This window comes from Lynx canadensis, chromosome E1 (assembly GCF_007474595.2).
Source record: "Lynx canadensis isolate LIC74 chromosome E1, mLynCan4.pri.v2, whole genome shotgun sequence".
Classification (NCBI taxonomy): Eukaryota; Metazoa; Chordata; class Mammalia; order Carnivora; family Felidae; genus Lynx; species Lynx canadensis.
This window is the reverse complement of record NC_044316.2, coordinates 25303101-25324704: the sequence shown is the minus strand read 5'-3', so window position 1 is coordinate 25324704 and position 21604 is coordinate 25303101. Positions and strand designations below refer to the sequence as shown.

The window sequence follows — 21604 nt, the reverse complement described above, 5'->3', positions numbered from 1 at the left end:
AACTTACTTTGGCTTCAGTTTCTCCCCTGTGAAGAGTATACAGATGATGGACAGCACTTTGTGACGAAGACCAAGGATGAGTCAGAATTTGGAAGACATGAAAGTCATGGCCAAGGGTGTCTGTTGTAACTAGAAGCATTCCTGAAGAACACACCAAAAAGAGAGTAAAAATAAAAACAATTATGTATGTTGATGAAATATTTTCACAAAATATTCATTATGCTTTAAAATATCATCGAAGGAAAAAATGACCAAAGATGTAAAAAATTTCCCCAATTAAAAAAAAAATTAAAATGCAGCATCTTTTTCCTGTATGAACACAAAACCTTAATGCCATATCAGTATACAAGCATAGTGAGGATACTAGCTGTAAAGGTTTTATGAGGTTCCTGTACAACTAGTAGAGAAAAGTTTATGGAGAGTTCACAAGCCTTTTAATAAAGAAAATCTGATAACAAAGAATGTGAAAATGACTTCTCTCCATGGAACTAAAACTTGCTCCCATTTTTTGCCACTTCTTAAAACCTGAATTTTAAGTTTCAGTGTATCTGAAATACCCTACACTTAATCCACCGGTTTAAAAATGTTTCTCTACCCTGGCATAATATTTATTCAAATGCTGAACAGTGTCTCACATAGCAAGTTTTTAATTTTGATGAAATGTCATAGCTAAGAATTCTTTGCCTAATCCAAGGTTACAAAAATTTTGTTTTCTTGTCAAAATCTCAGTTTTATATTTTGCATAGAGGTCTATCATTCGTTTTAAGTTAATTTATGTATAAATTGTGAGGTATCAAACTAACTTTTTTTTGCAAACAATGTCCAATTGTTCTAGCAAGATTTCTTGAAGGGAATATTCTTTACTCACTGAGGTCTTTATCCTTTATTCTTTATCCATTGTCAACTTGCCAAAGATGAACTGGCTGTATCTGCATAGGTCTTCACCTGGAAGTATTATTCTAGTCCATCATTTTCTGTGTCTATACTTTCATTAATACCACACTTGCTTGATTACCATAACTTTATATCAAATGTTGAAGAAAGAACCTTTTTTTTCAACATTATTTTGGTTATTCCAGTTCCTTTCCAAACACAAAATCAGATTTTTTTTTAATTTTAGATAGAGCACATGAGTGGGGAGAGTAGCAAAGGGAGACACAGAGAGAATCTCAAGTGGGCTCCATGTTCAGCACGGAGCTAGATGTGGCGCTTCATCCCATTACCCTGGAATCATGACCTGAGCTGAAATCAAGAGTCAGACACTCAACCAACTGAGCGACCCTGGTACCCCAAAATCAGATTTTTGATATTAAAAATTCCTAGGGGGGCATCTGGGTGGCTCAGTCAGTTGGGCAGCCGACTTCGGCTCAGGTAATGATCTCATGGCTCGTGAGTTCGAGCCCCAGGTCAGGGTCTGTGCTGACAGCTCAGGGCCTGGAGCCTGCTTCAGATTCTGTGTCTCCCTCTCTCTCTCTGCCCCTCCCCCACTCGCACTCTGTTTCTCTCTGTCTCAAAGGTAAATAAACATTAAAAAAATCTTAAATAAATAAAAATTCTTAGGATTTTGGGGAAGGTTATATTAAGTTTATAAATCAAATTGTCAGTGATGGACAGCTTAACAATATTGAGCCTTCTAATCTATGAACACTTCCTATTTCTTGATATATGTTTTCTTTGACTTCTTGTTTTTCCTGTTGAGCACATAAATTATATACATTTTTTCTTGGATCCATTATAAATGGTACTTTTTATTTTATCTCAATTGTCAATTATTCCCTGCTGGCATATAGAGACATAATGGACATTTTTTTTATATTGACTGGATAGTCTGCCAGTTCTAGTCAGGGCTTTTTGTAGATTACATGGAGTTTTCTTTACAGATTATCATGTAGTTTGTGAATAGACATAATTTGATTTTTTCCTTTACAAACTACATGCCTTTTATTTTTCTTCACTTACTACACTGCTGAGGAAAACAGAAATGGGGAGAAGTAATATTCGTGTCTTCCAAATTTTAGGAGAAAGCATTCAATCTTTAAGTATGATGTTAGCTGTAGGTTTTGTTTTTTTTTTTATAAATACTCTCTATCAAGTGAAGGAGGTTCCTTTCTACTCCTAATTTGTTGATAGTTTTTATAATGAATGAATGTTGAATTGTGTACAGTGTTTTACACCTGTGACATGACTATGCATTTTTTTTCTTTACTCAATTAATATGGTGAATTTTAGTAAATAATCAAATGTCAAACAAAATCAAACGTCAAATAAAACTTGCATTTCTAGGATAAACTCCACCTGGTCAAAATCCTTTATTATATGCTGCTGGATTCAATTAGCTAAGGTTTTAAGATTTTCATGACTGTTCCTGAGGGTTATTGGTTTGTAGCTTTCTAATTACGTGTTTGTCTGTTTTCAGTATCAGGCTAAAGCTGGTCTTGTGAAACTGAAGAGAGAGATTGTGGAAAACCACTATTATTTCCTACTTAGATTTTCAGTAGAATCTGTCAGTAAAACTATATGGGCCTTTAAAAAAAAAAAAAAAACAACAACAACAACAACAAAAAAACCTTTAGGGGCGCCTGGGTGGCTCAGTCGGTTAAGCGGCCGACTTCGACTCAGGTCATGATCTCGCGGTCCGTGAGTTAGAGCCCCGCGTCAGGCTCTGTGCTGACAGCTCAGAGCCTGGAGCCTGTTTCTGATTCTGTGTCTCCCTCTCTCTGACCCTCCCCCGTTCATGCTCTGTCTCTGTCTCAAAAATAAACATTAAAAAAAATTTAAAAAAATACCTTTAAATATTTTTAATTTAATTTCTTTGTAATTTAAATTTTATTATTTTAAAATGTAAAATTTGGGGGCTTAATTTAAATGTCCTTGGGTGAATTACTTTCTGTAACTCAAGGAAATGGCCTTTATTAATACCTGTAAGGTCTTTGGTGATGTCCACTTTTTCATTGAGGTTATCAACAATTTGTCTTCCCTCTTTTTTTCTTGATCATTCTAGCTAGATGTTTTCAAGGAAATCTATTCTGAGTAGCACTGATTTTCTGATTTCTTTTTTTAATTTCTGCTTTCGCCTATCTTTCTCCTTCTGCTATTAGTATCTTCTGCTACTTCATTTTCCCTGCTTTAGTTTATTTGCTCTTTCTTTTTTCTGTTTTCTTAAGGTAGAAGCTTAGATTACTTTTTCAGGAACTTTCTTCTTTTTCGGAGTAAGCATATATTGATATAAATTTCCCTGTAAACCTGAATTCCAAAATTTTGACACACTGCCTTTTCTTTTGCATTCAGTTCTAAATGTTTTCTAGATATTTCCTCTTTTACTCATGGGATATTTAAAGATATATTGTTCAGCTTTTCTAAGTATTTGGGTATTTTTCAGGTATCTTTCACATACTAATTTTTAGTGATGACGAGGAATTTGTTAAACCTTGTTTTATATTTGAGAAGAGATCGTGGTGACTCTTCCATGTATACTTGAAACACCTGGAGTGTTCTATAAAGGTCAATTAATTCAAGTTTACGGATAGCGTTGTTAGGATCTTCAATATCCTTACTGATTGCCTGCTTTCTTGTTCTACTATTGAATTGAACTGAACACTGGACATCTCCAAGTATAATTGTGGATATGTTTATTATATAGCTCCCAAATATTAAACTTTTAAGTTCACACACATTTAGGATTCTTAGGACATCTTGGCGAACTGCCTCTTTCATCATAATGTCCCACTTTAACCTGGTAATTTCCTTGTTCTGAAGTCTACTTTTCTGATACTGATACCATCACTCTAGCTTTGTTTTGATTGGTGCACTCATGGCATATACTTTTCTATTCTTTCACTTTTATAATCAATATAATTGTACTTAAAATGACTTTGTTTTAGGGGCACCTGGGTGGCTCAGTCGGTAGAGTGTCCAACTTTGGCTCAGGTCATTATCTTGCAGTTCGTGGGTTTGAGCCCCATGTCAGGCTCTGGAGCCTGCTTTGGATTCTGTGCCTCCCTCTCTCTGCCCCTCCCCCACTCATGCTTTGCCTCTCTCTCTCTCTCTCTCTCTCTCAAAAATAAACATTAAAAAAATGACTTTGTGGGGCGCCTGGGTGGCGCAGTCGGTTAAGCGGCCGACTTCAGCCAGGTCACGATCTCGCGGTCCGTGAGTTCGAGCCCCGCGTAGGGCTCTGGGCTGATGGCTCAGAGCCTGGAGCCTGTTTCAGATTCTGTGTCTCCCTCTCTCTCTGCCCCTCCCCCGTTCATGCTCTGTCTCTCTCTGTCCCAAAAATAAATAAACGTTGAAAAAAAAAAATTTATAAAAAAAAAAAAAAATGACTTTGTTTTAGGTAATAATTGAGGTCTAATTTGTTTTTTTTTTTTTTTTAATCTAATTCTGGACTTATAATTGGTGTTTGTAGTTCATTCACATTTAGCCTAACTTATTGGTTGAGTTTATAGCTACCATTCTATTACTTTTTATTATTTTTCTGATGGTTTCCTTGTTTTTATTCTTTGTTTCTCTGTTCTTGCTTTCTTCCCTTTTTCTATATGATTTCAATATTTTTAATATCCAATTTTAATTTTTCCATTTCCTTTTTTTGTGTCTCTCTTTAAGTTTCTATCAGCCGTTCTTGGAACTATAATACACATATCTAAATTTGTGCATGTTTGTTTATATTTTGTCCAGAATTTACATTTGTTTTCTGTGGGAAGAATGGTTTGTTAGTTTACTCTGCTGTGCCGGAGGCAGAATCACATTTTTTAACTCCTAAAACTTTTGTCTTTTGAAAAAAAATGTATGAAAGAATATTAAGTACTAGTGAGAAGATAAGGTAAGCATTTAAATAGAAAGATGAAGTATATCTGAGCTTCTTATTTACTAGGGTAATAAAAGGTACAGTTCTTGTCACGATGTTAAATTAAAAAATACCATACTAGATGCCTATTTCCAAGAGAATACATTTTAGAAAATAAAAAAGTGTTATTTATTGAGATCTACTTCAAATGTATAACAATTTAGATAACATTTAGATAACAACTAGATCCCACCCTGTAACCAGCTATGGTCATGAGGTCACTGACATACTTTATATTCTGTCCATCTTATTGTTGTTAACCGACCAACAAACTTCTAAGGTTGGGCATGAATGCTTAGTTGTCCTTTTGTGAACAATATTTCTTCACTCCTACTTTTTGCTGAGTTATACTAAGTCTGAATTATCACAATTCTACTATGTTCTGATATCACTTTTCCACTACAAAACTATTTTCTGCACATGATAAACAATTCAATTGAAACATTCTGACAGGAAAATGATGAGCTTATATTTATAATACAAATATATGACTCACCTACTGAAGATAAACTTCATTTCTTCTAGAATCATATCAGTATTTTACTCATAATAAGCACTCCAATAAAAGTCCCTAGTAGCCATATTAAGAGGATTATTGTTTCACATGTGAATGATAATCACAAATGTACACTTTTCAACATGCTCCTAGATTTTCAACATCTGTCTGGTTTCTAATATGTAAAATGAATTCAGATTTTTAGAGAAATGGGCCACTGAAAATGTATCTTTATTATCTTCTGTGTATCCTATCCCAAAAGTTTTTTCCCATTTCCTCATGTAAATGTAGTTTCTGTGATCCACCAATGAACTTACCGTTTTTGACAAAACTTTAAAATAGTAAGAAAAAATAAAATAAAATAAAAATAAAAGAGCAGAGAGAAAAAGAAGAAATAAATAACTAGTATAGTACTATACAATCATGTTTTCTTTTAATTTATAATTTCCTCTTTTGCACACATTCTGCTGGGAGAAAGACAAGCTTTTTTTTTTTTTTTCTAGAAAACAAGTTAAAAAGCAGATATACATAAAAGGAAAAACTCGTACAGAGTAGACTGTGGCTTAAGAACTATTTATGCAGCATCAGAAGACTAAACCAGACTCTAGCCTGGCCATAAACTAAAACCCACGCCCCAAATGAGGTGCCAAGCCACAAAAAGCATTTGCGTCATCTGGGAATACAAGGAAAAGAAGGACTTCTAATTATAGGGCCTGGAAGCGGAAGCTTAGAGTGATTAGCTGTTTAGGCGCTGCTGTGTGTTTATCTGGAAGCTTCCTCTCCCTCACTCTCAGCCTCAAGTTTGATAGATGAGCATTAACATTAGAGGGTGGAGACTGAAGCTGCTGATGGTACATGGCGTTCTCCAAAATCTGAGGTAGCTGGAGACTGAACATTAAGGCTTTTGCGGCCTCATAAGAACATAAATCTTTTCAACTGGGCGTCAGCTGGTTAGCCCAAAGGACAAAATTAAAGAGTAGCAAACCTCTACTGGGCATATGTTATAAAATCTTGGAAACATGAGTAGGTAGGTCTTTTTTACCGTATCCTATTTATAACACCTCCCTAATTGTACGGTTCTTTATCACGTGCACCCATATGAATTGGAAAACAAATTACCAGCTATTCACACTCTCTTCCAAAAATAGATATAAACTCTGATATGCTGGGGCAAATGGAAATCCTTATAGGAATTCAAAATATATCACTCATAAAATAATTTTATATTTTGATATTAATTCTTGTGAATTTAATACTTCCCCATCAGTACTTGTACAGATTAAAAACTTACACATTATCTAATTATCTTTTAAAATTACTAGTCCAGGGGCACCTGGGTGCCTCAGTCAGTTAAGCCTCTGTCTGACTCTTGATTTCAGCTCAGGTCATGATCTCACGGTTCGTGGGTTCGAGCACCATGTCGGGCTCTGTGCTGACAGCGCAGAACCTGCTTGGGATTCTCTGTCTCCCTCTCTCTCTGTCCTTCCCCCTGCCTGTCTGTCTGTCTGTCTGTCTCTCTCTCTCTCACTCTCAAAAATAAATAAATAAATAAATAAATAAACAAACAAACAAACAAACACACAAACAAACATTAAAAAAAATAAAGTTACTAGTCTAATTTGTAACCATAAAAGCAGAGAAACAGAACCCTAGTACTGATCAAGGTCTTTTAGGTCTTCAAATACATAAAATCACAATAAATAGCCTATTAAAGTCTGATTTAAAGTAAATGTGAATACCTGAAAACAATGGTCTCAAAGTGTCCCTGTGGGCAGGGTCAGTGTTAGCAGATTTCTTAAGCTGCTTAAAGATGCTAATAATCAAACTCATCACTGTATTCTTCTAAATTTGTGGTCCAGGATATAGTAAGAGTCTTTCTAAAATTTAAGCTCAAAAACACTGTTAAAGGCACTGATGTACACACTGTCGAACACATAAAACACATGATTCATTTTATCCCTTCCTAAAATTGCATATATCCACGATCAAGATAAATTAGACCAAAATATCTGATATGGTTCTTACCAATTTTTTCCATGTGGGAAAAACTAAAATCATAATTGGGTTTCTAGCTCACTTATTTTATAGCTTATTATTTCTATCCTCTTGCGTTTTTAGGAGTCTCAACGTTAAATGTTCTAACATCTTTATTCGAATACTTTGTTTTCCTTCTTTCACTTAGCGTCATGAAATATTTAGAGTTCTGAAGACATCTTTGGCTATATCCGATGGGTCTTCATATTAAATATTCTACTATTATTTTAAATGGTCTTTTCATCCAAGAGACATATAGGAAAGTGGTGCATGTCTATGTGTATTTTTTTTCCAAGTGGCTGAATATATTTTTTCTCAGATTCCAGAAAAGTTTCTAAACTTTATTAACCTTTAATATATAATTTATGTACAATAAATGCAGTCATTTTACTACAGTTTGATGAGTATGACAAGTATATATACACCTAGGCTACTGCCATTAAGATAGAGCACATGTGATAAAATTCTATTGTGTCCACCTGCTGTCCATCCCATCCCCACTGCCTGGCCCCAGGGAACCACTCATTGGCTTTGTCATTATGAATTAATATTGCCTACTTAAGAATTTCATGTAAATAGATTCACACAATACCTTGTTAAACCTACTGCTGTAACAGTACTACATTCATTTATTTATATTACTGGGTGGCATTCCATTATAAAGACATATAATTTATATATCCATTCGGCAGTTATTTCTCTTTTTGGCTATTGTGAAAGAAACCCCCAGTAAGATTCAAAACAAGTGTCTGTGTGAACATATGTTTTTATTTTTCTTAGGTGAATATTTAGGAGTAGAACTGCTAGCTCATATGTATGTTTAACTTGATAAAAAAAAAAAAAAACTGAAAATGTTTAGCCAAAGCAGCTGTATCATTTTAACTTTCCCACGAGCCCCATGACTCATTAACATTTGATACTGTTAGTCTTTCAAAATCTTAATCATTTCAGTGAGTATCTGATGATTTCTTATGGTTTTAGTATGCCATATTCCTTGGTGATTGGTGATGTTGAACAGCTTTTCATGTGTTAAGGCTACGTGCATATTTTCTTTTGTGACATGACTGGTCAAATCTTTTGTCCATTTTTAATTGTTTTGCCCCTTCATTACATATATATTTATGAATATGATATATAATTACATATGTGTGTGTGTGTGTGTGTATATATATATATATATATATATATATATCTCATATATGATATTTTCTCCCACTTTATGGTATCCCACTTAATTTTCCTAACAATATCTTTCCCAAGGTGCTTAATTTAAAGAAGAACAATTTTATGGTTTGTGTTTTTGGTGTCCTACCTAAACCTCTTTCTTTATCTCTCCTGGGTCACAATGATATAATCCTTTGTTTTATTTTTGAGGATTTACAGTTTAAGATTTTAAATTAAGTCTATGATCAACTTAGAGTTAATTTTTGTACATGACATTAAGTAAAAGTTTATTTTTTTCCCCAAGTGGATATCCCAGTTGTTCCACCAACATTTTTTCAGACAATTATACCATCCACATTGAATCACCTACTGTTTTGGTCATATATCAAGTGACCATGTGAGTTTAATCAAATTCTGGATTCCATTCCATCCACCTATAACTATATTTGCCCAACACCATACTCTCTAGATTACTGTACAATTAGAGAAGGTCAGACATTTAGGTAGTTTCAGCTTTCAAAATTCACCCATCTTTTTCAGGATTCTTTGAATTTCTATACAATTTTAGAATAAACTTGTGTTGATTACTTTTGATTTAACCATGCACTTTTAATAAAGTTAACGATTAGTGAACAATACTAACACAAAACACTAATAAGATACCAAGGCATAAAAGTGATTCAATATTTTTATAAAATATAATTTTCTTTCATAACTGAATGGTTTTTCTTACCCTATCATATTGTACACCTCACAACATGGCGGGCAAAAACGTAAAATTTTTAGATAAAGTAGAAGAATTGGGAAGATAAGGAAGTATAGATTGGGAAGAGTAATTTGACTCCTGTCTTTATTCAGGAAAAAAACATATCATACAATTTCAGAGGTTTACAACTCTAAGGGCCTTGGAAATAGCATGCCTTCCAGGGCCAGATAGCTTCCCAGGGGAATTCTACCAAACATTTAAAGAAGAGTTAATACTTCTTCTTTTGAAGCTGTTTCAAAAAATGGAAATGGAAGAAAAACTTCCAAATCCATTCTAGGCAGCCAGCATTACCTTGATTCCAAAACCAGACAAAGACCCCATTAAAAATGAGTATTATACACCAATTTCCATGATGAACATGGATGCAAAAATTTTCAACAAGATACTAGAAAACTGAACCCAACAATACATTAAAAGAATTATGTAGCACGATCAAGTAAGATTTATTCCTGGGATGCAAGTGTGGTTCAATGTCTACAAATCAATTGACATGATACATCAGATTAACAAAAGAAAGGATAAGAACTGCATGATCCTCTCTAGATGCAGTAAAAGCATTTGACAAAATATAGCATCCTGTCTTGATTAAAAACCCTTAAAAAAGTAGGGATAGAAAGAACATTCCTCAAGATCATACAAGCCATATATGAAAAACCCACAGCTAATACCATCCTCAATGGGTAAAAACTGAAAGCTTTCCCCCTAAGGTCAGGAACAAGACAGGATGTCCACTCTCACCACTGTTGTTCAACATAGTGTTGGAAGTCCTTGCCTCAGCAATAAAACAACAAAAATAAATTTAAAAGGCACACAAATTGGCAAGAAAGAAGCGAAACTTTCACTCTTCACAGATGACATGACATTCTATGTGGAAAACCCTAAAGACTCCACCAAAAAACTATTAGAACTGATACATGAATTCAACAAAGTCGCAGGATATAAAATCAACATATAGAAATTGGTTCATTTCTATACACCAATAATGAAGCAGCAGGAAGAGAAATCAAAGAATCGATCCCATTTACAACTGCACCAAAAACCATAAAATACCTAGGAATAAACCTAACCAAAGAAGTAAAAGATCTGTACGCTGAAAACTATAGAAAGCTTATGAAAAAAAGTAAAGAAGACACCTAGAAATGGAGAAACATTCCATGTTCATGGATCAGAAAACAAATATTGTTAAAATGTCAATACTACCCAAAGCAATCTGCACATTCAATACAATACCAATCAAAATAACACCAGCATTCTTAACAGAGCTGGAACAAAAATTCTAAAATTTGAATGGGAAGAGAAGCCAAGATGGCAGAACAGCATGGAAGGTTTTTTTTGCATTTCGCATCCATGAAATATAGCCAGATCAACATTAAACCTGCATTCCTAGAAAACTGATTTGAGGATTAACACACAATCTGCACAACCTGAACTACAGAACTCAGCAAGTATGTGGCACAGAGAGGTGAACTGGGGGAGAGAGAAGCCATGGAGGGCAGGGAGCTGTTTTTGCTTGTGGAGAGAGGACAGAGATGGGGGGAGAGTTTGGGAAAAGCACCCCACACACACAAAAGAAGTTGGAGAGAAAGTGGAAATGTGGAAACAGCCATAGGGACTGAACTAAAAAGGGAGAAAGGAGAAAGGAGAGGGTTTAAATTACATTAAGACTCTATAAACAGGGGGAGCACAGAGTCTGAAATTCTACAGCTCAATACCTGGCAGTGCCCTGGTGGGAAGGGCAAATCCCCAGGAGCAGAGTGGGGTCCAGAAGGTCTTCAGGCTACATGGGGAGAAGCAGTTCCACTGCTGGAAGGATATTTGGTAGAAGCTGTGTGGCCACCTGGTCCAGCAGACCCCAGAGAACAACCACATTCACTGGTGATGGAACAAGGTCATTAAGGGTGAAGCCTGGTGCCAAATGTGTGTTGCGATTTTCCATAATCCCTGAAATGCTGCTGCTACATGATCTTGTGAACTTTTTCTGGGGCAGGCTGGCACCCAACTGCAGTCTCTGGGCATTGGCATCAGCATGGTCCTGCGAACATTCCTGGGTGCAGTGGGCACTCAGCCATTGCTCAGTGAGACTCTCCCCCCAGAGGATCTGAGTGGGTCAAAGCCGCAGTCCTTCAGAAGTGAGGGGCTGGGAAACACAGCCACATCTGAGATAAAACACAAGAGGGAGATGCCTCCTGGCAACCTGATGGTTTGGTCACAGACAGTGTAAAAGCAGGGAGTAGACAGAGGCCAGAGACAAAGGATGGGTGCACAATTGCTGATTGGGGAGAACAAAGTTCCAATACTAGAGACTGGGTAGCTGGGTGATGCCATTTTCACCCCTCCCATGCATGCGCATATACACCTACAAGCCCCACAACAATCCACCCCAGTAAGCTAAGCAGCATGAATGGGCTAACCAAGAAGTTAAAGAGGGAATTAAAAAGTACATAGAAGCCAATGAAAATGATAACACCACAGCCCAAAACCTCTGGGATGCAGCAAAGGCACTCATAAGAGGAAAGCACATAGCAATCCAGGCCTTCCTAAAGAAGGAAGAAAGGTCTCAGATACACAGCCTAACTTTGTATGTTAAAGAGCTGGAAAAAAGAACAGCAAATAAAACCTAAAACAAGCAGAAGACAGGAAATAATAAAGATTAGAGCAGAAATCAATGCTATTGAACCCCCCTCCCCCCAAAAAAGAAACAGTAGAACAGATCAATGAAACCAGAAGCTGGTTCTTTGAAAGAATTAACAAAATTGATACACCACTAGCCAGTTTGATCAAAAAGAAAAAGAAAGGACCCAAATAAATAAAATAAAAAATGAAAGAGGAGAGATCACAACCAACACAGCAGAAACACAAACAATAATAAGAGAATATTATGAGCAATTATATGCCAATAAAATGGGCAATTGACAAATTCCTAGAAACATATAAACTACCAAAACTGAAATAGGAAGAAATAGAAAATTTAAATAGACATAACCAATAAAGAAATTGAATTAGTAATCAAAAATCTCCCAAAAAAACAAGAGTCCAGGGCCAGATGGCTTTCCAGGGGAATTCTACCAAACATTTAAGGAAGAATTAACACCTATTCTCTTGAAGCTGTTCCGAAAAATAGATATGGAAGGAAAACTTCCGAACTCTTTCTATGAAGCCAGCATTACCTTGATTCCAAAACCAGACAAAGACCCCACTAAAAAGAACTACAGATCAATTTCCCTGATGAACATGGATGCAAAAATCCTCAACAAGATATTAGCCAACCAGATCCAACAATACATTAAAAAATTATTCACCATGACCAAGTAGGATTTATACCTGGGATGCAGGGCTGGTTCAATATCCATAAAACAATCAGTATGATTCATCACATCAATAAAAAAAAGGACAAGAACCATATGATCACCTCAATAGATTCAGAGAAAGCGTTTGACAAAATACAGCATCATTTCTTGATAAAAACCCTTTAAAAAGTAGGGATAGAAGGAGCATACCTCGAGATCATAAAAGCCATATATGAAAGACCCAACACTAATATCATCTTCAATGGGGAAAAACTGAGAGCTTTCCTCTATACACTGAAAACTACAGAAAATTTATGAAAGAAATTGAAGAAGACACAAAAAATGGAAAAAGATTCCACGGTCCTGGATAGGAAGAACAAATATTGTTAAAATGTCAATACTACCCAAAACAATCTACATATTCAATGCAATCCATATCAAAATAACAACAGCATTCTTCACAGAGCTAGAACAAACAATCCTAAAATTTGTATGGAACCTGAAACGACCCCAAATAGCCAAAGCAATCTTCAAAAAGAAAACTAAAGCTGGAGGCAATCACACTCCCAGACTTCAAGACGTGTTACAAAGCTGTAATCATCACGACAGTATGGTACTGGCACAAAACAGACCCTTCGATCAATGGAAAAGAATAGAGAACCCAGAAATGGATCCAGAAACATATGGCCAACTAACCTTTGAGGAAAGAATAGAAAGAAAGGAAAGCAGGAAAGAATATTCAATGGAATAAAGACAGTCTCTTCAGCAAGTGGTGGCAAAACTGGACAGCAACATGCAGAAAAATGAACCTGGACCACTTTCTTACACCATACACAAAAAGAAACTCAAAATGGAAGAAAGGCCTAAATGTAAGACAGGAAGCCAACAAAATCCTTGAGGAGAAAGCAGGCAAAAACCTCTTTGACCTTGGCTGCAACAATTTCTTACTCAACATGTCTCCAGAGGCAAGGGAAACAAAAGCAAAAATGAACTATTGGGACCTCATCAAAATAAAAAGCTTCTGCATGGCGAAGGAAACAATCAGCAAAACCAAAAGGCAACCGACGGAAAGGGAGAATATATTTTCAAATGACGTATCAGATAAAGGGTTGGTATCCAAAATCTATGAAGAACTTATCAAAATGAACACCCAAAAACCAAATAATCTCAGTGAAAAAAATGGGCAAAACACATGAAGAGGCACTTTTCCAAAGAAGACATCCACATGGCTAACAGACACATGAAAAGATGCTCAACACCACACATTATCAGGGAAATACAAATGAAAACCACAATGACACAGATACCACGTCATACCTGTCAGAATGGCTAACATTAACAACTCAGGCAACAACAGATGTTGGTGAGGATGCAGAGGAAAGGGAACCCTTTTGCACTGCTGGTGGGAATGCAAACTGGTGCAGCCACTATGGGAAACAGTATAGAGGTTCCTCAAAAAATTAAAAATAGAACTACCCTACGACCTAGCAATTGCTCTACTAGGTATTTATCCAAAGAATACAAAAATGCTGATTTGAAGGGGCACATGCACCCCAATGTTTATAGCAGTGCTATCAACTACAGCCAAATCATGGAAAGAGCCTAAATGTCCGTCAACTGATGAATGGATTGTGTGAGTGTGTGCGTGCACGTGCATACACACACACGTGCACACACACACGTGCGTGCGCACACACACACAATGGAATATTACTTGGTAGTCATAAAGAATGAAATCTTGCCATTTGCAACTACGTGGATGGAACTAGAGTGTATCATGCTAAGCGAAATAAGTTGGTCAGAGAAAGATAAATATCATATGATTTCACTCATGTGTAATTTAAGAAACAAAATAGATCAACATAGGGGAAGGCAAGGGAAAATAAGACAAAAACGGAGAGGGAGGCACACCATATGAGACTCAAATACGGAGAACAAACTGAGGGCTTCTGGAGGGGTGTTGGGTGGGGGGATGGACTAAATGGGTGATGGGTACTAAGAAGGGCACTTGTTGGGATGAGCACTAGGTGTTATATGTAAGTGATGAATCATGAAATTCTACTCCTGAAACCATTATTATGCTATATGTTAACGAACTTGGATTAAAAACAATTTTTTAATGCCAACTGTTAACATTAAAAAAAAAAAATGTTGCGGCGCCTGGGTGGCTCAGTTGCTTAAGTGGTGGACTTCGACTTGGGTCATGTTCTCACAAGTCATGAGTTCGAGCCCGCATTGGGCCCTGTGCTGACAACTCAGAGCCTGGAACCTGCTTCAGATTCTGTGTCTCCCTCTCTCTCTGCCCCTCCCCAGCTCTCATTCTGTCTCTGTCCCTCTCAAAAATAAATAAATGTTAAAAAAAAAAGTAAAAGGGCTTTAAAAAATCTTAAAAATAAGAAATAGCATGACTGACTTCAATTAACAGGTATGATAACTGAAGCCCACAGACAGTGAGAAAACCAGATTTAAAAGTCTAAAGATAAAAGTGTCAGCTTGTGTTGTCCTTATTATGTACCAATACAAGATTCTATCCTCAAAGACAAATTACAGGCACAGACACACATACACACAACTATCACAGACAATCACTGCTAGAAGTTCAAAATTAAATACATTTTAAATTGAGGTTAAAAGGAATTCGGTAGACAGATGGAAGGGAGAAGAAAGTGAAATATGACCAAATGGCAGAAGGCTGAAGAAGTAAAGAGGATGTCGTGCAGATCAGTCAGTTTGGAACAGATATTCTATGTATTAGGACTATAAAATATAAATTGAAAGGTAAATTTGGAAATTAAGTATTTCCAAAGGAATGCCATTCAGTGTGCTTCAGGGATGTGTAAAACAGAACATTTAAATTTTCTGGGTAGAGCTTATACAGGTAGGTGTGTGTGTGTGTGTGTGTGTGTACACCAAGCTAGACACTTAACATTTATGCAATCTACTTTATGTAAGCTACAGTTCAATAAAAATGAATATAAACCAAAACAAAAATAAGGGTAAGAGTAAAATTGGTGGTTTTACACACAGTGAATGTAAACACAGTAGTTAGAAACTTAAAAATCCATGAATGAGTGGGTTAAATGGGTGACGGGCATTAAGGAGGGCACTCTTTGGGATGAGCACTGGGTGTCACATGTGAGATTAATCACTGTGTTCTACTTCAGAAGCCAAGACTACGCTTTATAAAGTTAACTAACTTGAGAATGATAATAATAATAATAATAATAATAATAATAATACCTGTTAATGTGAAAAAGAAAAAGAAAGAAAGGCTCCTAAGAACAATTCTAATACAAAGATGGGCAAATCCTTTATGTAGAAACTATAAATTTTTATTGCAAGATGCTAAAAGACAACTAAATAAATGGAAGGATATACTATATTGCAAGATGTTAAAAGACAACTTAATAAATGGAAGGATATACTATGTTTGTGGATAAAAATACCCAATATTGTAAAGATACCATCTCTCTATCCCAAATGGACCTACACTTTCAATACAATTCCAATAAAAATTCCAAAAGGGGAAAAAAAAAAAAGAAAGAAAGTTAAAATCCTACCCCTATGGGGTGGGATGGGGTAAATACAATAAACTCTAAAAACACAGCAGCCAGACAGGGATGTATAAGAAATATAGATACATAGTGAGGAGTCAAGAAAGAGGTCAATGAGTCTCAGATGTGTAGCTTGGCCAAATGGGTGGTCAAAGCACCACAAATCATGTATTCCAGAGCACATATATGACAGTATAACAGACTTCAATCAAGTTTCTAGTAGTGGAGATCAGAAACTATGTAACAGGGGCATCAGACTGGCTCAGTCAGTGGTTCCTGCAACTCTTGATCTTAGGGTTGTAAGTTCCAGCCCCATGTTAGGTGTAGATATTACTTAAAAAAAATAAAATCTTTTTTTTTAAAAAGAAAGAACTATAGAACAAAAAAGTATTAGATGAAAAATAAAAATTTTCATCATTTAGCATTTTTATTTTGGGTATATTTGCAAATATATCAAATATTAGCAAATTACCAAGTGTCTCTGTAAATTAGTTTTCTTTACCTATCTGATCTACTTCAAAACATTACTCCTTAATTATGTTTCAGAAAGAGTATTTATAAGAACAACCGCTAACACATAACAAAGATTTCTGAGCAGGTAGGCATTTGTTGCACAACCTAACTCTATACATCTATATCTACACAGATTAGTGTAGTGGCTTCTTAGCCCATCAAAAAGATAGGATTTGAAAAAAGAGACCAAAACAATAACCATCAGAAACTTCCCTGAAACCATCAAAGCAACAAAAGGAAAACCAAAAGATTAGTTCATTTTAAATTAGAGAAGAATAATTTTACCATTTTTTAAATGTTTAATGTTTACTTATTTTTGAGAGACAGTGGGAGAGTGTGAGCAGGGGGAGGGGCAGAGACAGCAAGACACAGAAACTGAAGCAGGATCCAGGCTCTGAGCTGCCAGCACAGAGTCCGACACGGGGCTTGAACTCATGAACTGCAAGATCACGATTGGAGCCGAAGTCGGATGCTTAACCGACTGAGCCACCCACGTCCCACGAATTTTATTTTTTTCTATACTGTTGGTACCCTAAAGACTTTGTAACACCCATTATATTAATTCTGAATACTAACACGGCCTACTGTTTTTTACATTCTCCTATTCATCCTCCATTCCTGCACCCAGTCCTCATTCCCATCCCTTCCCACCATAGGTACCCACCCGACTGGATGTAATATATGTCCTTTGAAATATGTGTTTTCAAATATGTGTTTTTGAGACATATTTTCACTGTTTTCAAAGTACTGTTCAAAATAATGCATGGCAAGAGTATAAACAAATCTGAATGAGAACACTGAAACAAGCCTGAATCTGGGGGAGGGCCAGAGCATTCCAGAAGACAGGAAAGCAGAAGGGACAATAAATATTCAAGTACTTCACTGCTTAACAACCACTAAAGTTGTCCTGATAAGAAAAAGTTTAATTCACCCTTGGCTACTTTGCATGTATGTACTTGGCTACAGATATTCTTTACGTTCTTCAAAATTTAGTACTGTTATAGTTACATCTGTTATGGGTAGCTATAGTGTTACAAGTGTGTGTGTGTTTGCGTATGCATGTACCTCATTTTTCATAGTATGCCAATGTATGTATTCACATCTTTCATTAGTTCATTTAGTGTGAATTGGGCATCTCTGTTTAATTAACTAGAAATACTGTGGCAATGGTGGTGGGGAAAGAGAAGGGCTCTTCCTTACTAATGGATACCCAGGACCTGGGGCTACATTAGGACTTTCATGGGCCCTGGGCAATTTTGCCTTTATGGACCTCCTCTTCCATGAAAAAAAATATTTACAATTATATTTTATAATTACAGTTGCTGGTTTTAAAAATATATTAAAGTATTCCATTAGCTTAAAAGTTTATTACTATTATTATTATTTTTTTGCTTTTAAAAGGAATTAAACATTTTGGTGGGACCACAATACCAGCATGGGCCCGAAATTATGATGCCTACTGTACTTTATGATAAGTCAAACCTGAAAAGTTACCACTAACTCTCATATAAGGCCTGTGCCACAATGAACAGAGAGCAAAAAGAACAAATCCTTTAGGGAGTAATCCATTATGTGAGTAAGATATGTCATTTTGCAAGATGACGACAGAGGAGAGTAATTACAAATCTATAATGGAAACATCCCCTTCTTAGGGGAAAAAAAGCAATAAACTCTTCAAGCTGCCTTTGAATTATTAGTGATATAGTATAAATGACTGGCAGTAATAAACCAGAAGCTGTTGGATGAGAGGAAAACTCAGAAGCCACATAATTCTATAAATCTGTGAGGCATTATAGATGTTAGCAAAAATCAAGACAAGGTATTTTTCTGACCACTTACTGTGATCAATGGGAGAAACTCTGTGCAAAAGAAAAAAAAATCCAACCTAAACTTTTTTAATGATTAACCCACGACCACCATCACCTTTCAATATACAACATTTAAGTAACCAGAAAAATTTCAAGTCTGTTAAAGATGCAGTCAAGCATCCAAAGGGATACATGTTTAATCTACTTTACTACAGACCCAACATTAATTTTCCTCTTATTAATGGATGGAAAAGCAATTTCTCTGCCAAGGAAGGGCAATTATTTAAAATGTAGATGTGCTGTACTTCACAGCTCTCAGCTACTCAGCTGGCAGAAATAATGCCTCTGGAAAATAGATCAATTATTTACCAAATTAAAGACAACAGGTCTGTTTTAGAAATGTCAGGCTTACTGCAGAGAGTTGAGAATTTCCTTTTCTTTTTTTTTAATGTTTATTTATTTTGAGAGAGAGAGCAAGCAGAGGAGGAGCAGAGAGAGAAGGAGAGAATCCCTAAGCAGGTCCATGCTGTCAGTGCAGAGCCTGACATGGGCGGGGCTTGAACTCATGTATTGGGAGATCATAACCTCAGCCAAAATCAAGAGTCAGATGCTTAACCGACTAAGCCACCCAGGCACCCCAAGAATTTCTTTTTTATGTTTCTAATTTCCAATTTGATTAATAAAAATGCTTATCTTCTTTTATGTCAAAGGTAATATACTTAATACCCCAATCTAGTTTACTTAGTTACACAAATATGATTTAATTTCCACAAGATATTTTTAATATATGTTACATATTTCAATCTTAAGGATGTGTGATATGTTTCTTCATTTTATACAATTTGGCATCAAGGATCACTCCTACAATTCATAGGGAAAAAGACAATTCTCATTCAAACTACAAATTAGAAATAACTGAGTTTTATTCAACAAATGAGTAATTACATTGAATTAGTGCCTTATCTCTGCCCTGCCATGGTTTTTTTCATAATAATAATAATTATAGAAAAAAATAGTAAGTGTAATTATTCAGTGTTTACTTATTAATTATGTGAAAATTACCAGGCTAATAATAAATACCTGGGTATGAAGTAAAAGCTTATCTATAGCAGAAAACATGTTGAAAGAATACTCTTAAATGGGTATAAAATTTAAACTAGGATGAGGGAAGTTAATAATAATGAAAACAGCAACAGCTAAATTTTTGGAGGTGACCCTATGTTTTGGGTATTGTTTTGGATACCATTATCACCCTCTCATTTCATTGATGAGAAAACTGAAGTACTAGGGGGGATCCAAGCATATTAAGTTACTTGCCCAATTAAGCAGCAAGGTGGGGGCGGGGAGAACATGATATTTTGTTTAGGGTCATGTAGGTCTTCACAAAATAATACATAAAAAATGGGACTCGAGAGATAAATAAGAGTTGCCCAGGCAAAAGAGGATTTCAGGTGGAGGAAAAGTGATGTAAAATGTTTAAGGAGCTGAAAAACAGTATGGCTAAATGTTGGAAGGAAAGGTAGAAGAACAGGTTAAAGCAGTAAAGTTGTGCCAGGCTATATACTTTTGGACAACACACTACAAGATGAAGAGATCATTAACATTTAACATTTCTTATAAAATATTTATCTTTTTATTTTTTTTTTAATTTTTTTTTAACGTTTATTTATTTTTGAGACAGAGAGAGACAGAGCATGAACGGGGGAGGGGCAGAGAGAGAGGGAGACACAGAATCCAAAGCAGGCTCCAGGCTCTGAGCCATGAGCCCAGAGCCCGACGCGGGGCTCGAACTCACGGACCATGAGATCATGACCTGAGCTGAAGTCGGACGCTTAACCGACTGAGCCACCCAGGCGCCCCTAAAATATTTATCTTAAAATGAAACTAAACACATGGAAAAAGTATGATACAATAATCACAAACAGAATAACCCAGAATTGGACTACGACCAAATAAGAGTCTTTTAAAAACTAAGAGTAACCAAATGATTCTATATATGTACTATTATGAATTAAATATCTGTGCAGCCCTCACATTCATATATTGAAACTCTAAAAACCCAGGCTATATTTGAAGATGGGGTCTCTAAGGAAGTAATTAAGTTTCAATTAGGTCATTGGCTGAGACCCTGATCTGGTATGATTAGTGTCCTGATAAGAAGAGACACCACAAACCCTTGTACGCTATTGGAGGGAAAGGTAAATTGGTGTAACAGCTATGAAAAACAATATGGAAGTTCCTAAAAAAAATTAATATTAAAACAACCATATGATCTAGTAATACCACTACTGGGTATTTACCCAAAGAAAACAAAAATACTAATTCAAAAAGATATATGCACCCCTATGTTTACTGTAGCATTATTTATAATAGCCAAGATATGGAAGCCACCCAAATGTCCACTGATAGATGAATGGATAAAGATGTTATATATATTTACATATAAAATAAGGAATATTATTCAGCCATAAAAGAGAATGAGATTTTGCCATTTACAATAACATGGATGGACCTAGAAGGTATTATGCTAAGTGAAATAAGACAGAGAAGGATAAAACCATATGATCTCACTTAAATGTAGAATCTAAAAAGTGAAACAAATGAACAAATAAACAAAAACAAACAAAAAAAACCCAGACTCTTAAATATAGAGAACAAACTGATGGTTGCCAGAGGGTAGGTAAGGGGGATGGGCAAAATGGATAAAAGTTAAGAGGTACAAACTTCTAGTTATAAAATAAATAAGTCAGGGAGATGAAAAGTACAGCTTAGGGAATATAGCCAATACTATTGTAATAACATTGTGTGGTGACGGATAGTGACTGCATTTATTATAGTGAGCACCAACTAATGTATAGAATTGTCAAATCAAGATGTTATACACCTGCAACTAATATAACATTGTATGTTGATGATACTTCAATTTAAAAGACACACACACACACACACACACACACACACACACACACACACACCACAGAACTAGCTCTTTTTCTCTGTCCCCACTTCCTTGCACCAAAGAAAGGACATGTGAAGACACATTGAGAAGGTGACTGTTTGTTAGTCAGGACGAAAGACCTCACTAGAAACCAAATCAGCTGGAAGTTTCATCTCAGACTTCTAGCATTCATAACTGTGA

At 35.8% G+C, this 21604-nt stretch overlaps 1 protein-coding gene across 10 annotated transcripts in view; it reads right to left on the bottom strand.

Annotated features, from left to right (window-relative positions):
- Positions 1–21604, bottom strand: part of BCAS3 (BCAS3 microtubule associated cell migration factor) — a 619432-nt gene that overhangs the window by 382677 nt on the left and 215151 nt on the right. For all 10 annotated transcript variants that reach the window (XM_030295988.1, XM_030295991.1, XM_030295990.1 and 7 more), the window contains one exon: positions 8–141. In XM_030295988.1, the coding sequence (XP_030151848.1) occupies positions 8–141 (134 nt within the window). The remainder of the gene's footprint in view (positions 1–7; positions 142–21604) is intronic.